The 4,770-nt window shown below is 39.3% G+C and overlaps 1 protein-coding gene across 1 annotated transcript in view; it reads right to left on the reverse strand.

Moving 5' to 3' along the window:
* Nucleotides 1-2,258: 2,258 nt before the first annotated feature.
* LOC119428547 (NXPE family member 3-like) overlaps nucleotides 2,259-4,770 on the reverse strand; it is a 4,327-nt gene continuing 1,815 nt past the window's right edge. The window contains exons 2-3 of the mRNA XM_037696230.1: nucleotides 3,429-3,863; nucleotides 2,259-2,567 (exon numbers count right to left, since the gene is read on the reverse strand). Coding sequence (XP_037552158.1) covers nucleotides 2,259-2,567; nucleotides 3,429-3,863 — 744 coding nt within the window. The remainder of the gene's footprint in view (nucleotides 2,568-3,428; nucleotides 3,864-4,770) is intronic.

Here is a 4,770-nt window from a genome sequence, read left to right on the forward strand (position 1 = left end):
GGTGCTATTTAAGAGACTGAGCTGAATACAGCTCCTCAGACTGAGGAAGTCTCTCGGATGAGAGACGAAACGTTTCTAGATTTTTTGTTGATTTGCTTTGTTTTGTTTTTTTGAATGTCCAGAGGACCAGATTTAACTTTTTTAGATTCATGTGACTTAGTTCGCTGTGGAGACCCCTGTCAAAGGGAGCAGCTGAAAGAAGAAGTAGATTTCAAAAATTCTTTAAATGAAGTGTATGTTGTTTAAAGTCATGGCTTGTGGTGTAGAAGAGTTACACTCCCAATGTGGTCTTGTTATGTATAGTGCATGTACACTGGGTTAATGTGTAGAAAAACTTACAGTGTACTTTGGCATAAGCATTACTTATGCTAAGTTGCTGTCATATAACGTTATGCGGCATAACAGTGCAGATAATGTTCATACCACTTTTTTTTAAAGTGTTCACTTTACAGGACAAATAATGGTGAGTAAATGTCAGTGAATGTCAAATGTGTGTGTTTTCCTCATTCTAAAGATTTTTGAAAATTCCAACATTATGGTCCCATGTATACTAAAACAATGCAAAATGTAAATAGGAGAAACCACATGAGATCATATTTACTTGAAATATACTGTACTGTCAATAACACTAAATACTACACCACTTATACACAGCTATAATAAAATGTATAAGAAAATAAAAAACGTCTGTTACACATAAAAATGCCCCGAGTACAGACAATAGTATGGCAGTGCAGACAGAGCATTAACATAGCCGAGGGTGAAACTGTGTTACATTATTGTTGGATCACTATTAATGTTTGTTTTTAGGCAGAATATGTGAGGTACAGTAGTCTCTCAATACTTCGCAGTCGACTTTTGTTGACTCACTGTTTCACGGGTTTTCAACATAAGATTGTACACAACACACGATTGGCTGATTGATGGAAAGTGACTAACCAGAGCATTGTGCTGAGGGGCAGACTGGTCATCGAGAGCACCGGGACATTTCCTGGTGGTCTGGCCCGCTCAGTGATCGCCAAGGGGCTGGACCAAAGGCTCGGTTCAGGTCGCGCTTGATTATTTTAAATAAACAATCCATGCCGCTCACTCAAGTATCTGCCTCACTAAAGCTCACTGAGCAATAGTGATGAGCAAAGACAGACCCTAGCCCCCACCCCTCCTTTCTCTTTCTGTGGCTGTCTGTCACAGCAGAGCAGAGACATACATGTGCTCAGGGAGCTTCAGTGAGGCAGATCTTTGGTCCAGCCCCTTGGTGATCACTGAGCAGACCAGGCCACCGGAAACTGTCCTGGAGCTCCCGATGGCCAGTACGCCCCCGGGATTGGCTCAGTAACCGTATCATCAGTCTGTTTGCTGTCTTTCGCTGTGCTCTTTTAGAGCTTTTAGAACAATATTAAGAACATTGTAAGAGTGTAGGAAGCATTTATAAAGTCTTACAACTATAAATTAATACTAAAATAAATATAATATCCCTACTTCATGGATTTTCACCTATCACGGGGGTGTCTGGAATGTAACCCTTGTGATAAGTGAGGAACTACTGTACTATAGTTTTAACAATCCACAGTTGTTTTGTTCATACTGCAACATTTTTTTTAATGACCAATAAACCAGTGGTAGCCAAGCATTGCTGAATATCATGCTTCATACTGTATACTAGAATATCAGATATGTAAAGACACAATGTTGTGTTGTCATTTTTTAACTATATATTTTGGTATGCTATTATTGAAGGCTATGAGGGTCACCATCTCTCAAAAATGCGATGAGGGTTTAAGAGTCACTAGATTTGTTGTCAGTCACCTTTTTGACAAGAAGCACTGAGACATGAACTGAGTTACAAATCTGCCAGTTTTCCAACCATGTATGTGTAGCATTATTCATTTTCACGAGAAAATGTATATGTGGCTTGACTGCAGTCAAAAACTATATTGTGTGAGATTTAAGAATCTAGCATTTTGGAAATACAGCATTCAATCTAACTCGAAGTTTAAGTAATGCAGACACATTTACCTATGCATTGTGGCTCCAGAGAAAACCAAGTTGTATAAGAAGTCCATCGGTTATATAAAGAAACCTAAATATGCATTTAAACTCCTCAGTACTTACTTTAAATCTTCTTTGTTTGTTTATTTTTGCTGTACTTTCACCAAATTCAATTTTGAATGTTTCTACATATTAATCTGTCTCTGCCTGATTTGTAAATACCAAACTCATTTAATGTTCAACCAACTTCAAAATAAACTGAGGTGCTTTTACACTTGCCTTTGAAAAAGTTTGTTCTGCACGGGCTTGAGGTTCTCTGTGGTTCCTCCTTTGGAGTGGGTGATCCTGGCATCACAGTCTAACTTCTTTGGCTTGTAGCAAAACCACTGGTCACCTGTGTAGAGGTTGGTGTAGTTGCACAGATTCTGCTGGGTTTTTGTCTTAAGGCACACATTACAGGTGGTAGTTTCAGTGACTGAGCCTGAGCGAAAGAGACTTTGGAAATAAATTCTGTCAGGATGCTCCTGGGTGAGTTTTTGCAGCACGTTGACGGCCTCGCTGGGGTGAACGAGGGTCACCTGTTTGAACAGAGATTAGGAATTTTCAGTAAAAGTCATTCAATTTGATTTTATATCTGAAATATAATCATAAGTCTAACAAAGAATGTATTTTCCATGTAATTAGGTTTGACAACAGATTAAATGCTCATACATGTATACCTCCAGTTTGCTAAATAGTGCTCCTAAGCAACAACAATATACAGTAACAGTGCCAGATCTGCATATGTATGCAGTTAGCATGACTACTGGCACTGAAACCATTTTGAGGGTAGTCTTTAAACTGGAGATCAATAAAGCAAAAAGTTCATTCCAATTCAACTGCTTTCATTTTACCTTTAAAAGCTCAACTAGGATACTCACTATGATTAGACAGTTGATTTGGAGGACTAAAAACTAAGCATGAACACATTTTGTAGAAGTTTGTTGGCATTTGAAACAGGTTTGCTTTTGTATAGTGGGCTAAGCTAACTTAAAACAAGAGTTCCACATATGACACATTGTACGTCTGTTGACAAACTATTATACAGCAATCTATACAGAAATGGCATGGACAGGCAAAAACTCTGATTTAACATTGACCTTGATTTGTGACTTGGACCTTGAAGCTAGGTTGATGAACAGTGTACTGTATATGGCACTCTGTCAAGGGATGATACATGAGTATAAAGTTTTGTTAAATTATCTTAAGTAGATCAGAAGTTATGGGTGAAAGAAAGTTTATGGACAAAATGCCATACGGAGACTATACCATAATACATTCTGCCACTGACTTGTGTACAATGACATTTTTTGGTGACTGGATAAATCTGAACCAGTGGTTAATGTCTAGATTTCGTAAACCTACTTTAACATTCTAAGTCCCTAATTCTAAGGCATTACCTCAACCTGTGCACTTCCTTCCCAGAGTAATGAGAACACAGCAGAGTAAGATCCATTGCAGTGATCCAGAACTTGTCCTGCAACACCTGCAGACAGTGTAGGGTTGTACAACCGTGCCAGTATAACATCTCCCCCAGACTTCTTGGGCTGACCATGAAAGTCACAAATGTTTATCAAAACTTCCAGTTCATCCCCTATATGCCAACTTCCCACTCTTTTCCGTGGGAGAATGGTGAAGGAACTGTGAGCCGGATCACTACTCTTATTCAGGGCAAAATTAGATGGTACAGGTGGAGTTTCAGGCCAAGCCACTACATCTTTTAGAAGGTCTACCTCAAGAGCCTCATTTGGGAATAGTGGATAGAAAGAACACTCAATGTTGGTCATCTTGGAGGCAGTAGCAACATTTGGAGTACAATCAGAGTTCACCGTTTTCTGAAAAAGAAGGTTGAGAGAGGTCAAACAGATTCTGAACCTTAATTTTACTCACACGGGTAAAGTACAAAGTATGGATAAGTAGAATGGTAAAATTGCATGTCCTGTTGGCAACCAGAGGCATGGCAAGCATTCTTTTGGTGGCAGTCAGGGTTTAGGTTTCCCAAGTTTCTATCAAGGAAATTCATTCTGTCAAGAACACCCAAAATGCTTTGCACACCTTTGTTCAAATATTGCTCTTCCAGATAGAGTTGTTATGCTTGTTTGTCAAAGTCTTGTTTTTTTTACAGTTGACGTTTAGGGAAATTTTACATAATTTATCTTGAAGCACAAGTGTTTTCATACATTAAAGACTGAAAAGGGGGAAAAAAAGTATTTGAAAATCATTTCCTTTTGACACAAATACAATAGATGCAATCTATGAAGTATTTGAAAAAAAAAACCCTCATATTGAGCAAAGTTAACACAAATTGGGTATAGCATATATATATATATATATATATATATATATATATATATATATATATACCTTTCATTATCTTTACCCGCTTATTCCATTTTGGGTCACGGGGGTCGCTGGTGCCCATGTCCAGCAATCACTGTGCGAGGGGCGGGGTACACCCTGGACATGTCACAAGTCCATCACAGGGCCACATAGAGACAAACGAGACAAACAACCATTCACTCTCTCACTCACACCTAGGGACAATTTAGAGTTATCAATCAGCCTAACATGCATGTTTTTGGTCTGTGGGAGGAAACCGGAGCACCCGGAGAAAACCCACGCATGCACGGAGAGAACTTGCAAACTCCACCCAGAAAGGCCCCTGGACCGGGGTTTGAACCAGGGACCTGCTTGCTGAGAGGCAGCAGCTCTACCAGTTGCGCCACCGTGCTGCCCATATAT

Source organism: Nematolebias whitei, chromosome 22 (genome assembly GCF_014905685.2).
Source record: "Nematolebias whitei isolate Nwh7 chromosome 22, NemWhi1, whole genome shotgun sequence".
NCBI lineage: Eukaryota > Metazoa > Chordata > Actinopteri > Cyprinodontiformes > Rivulidae > Nematolebias > Nematolebias whitei.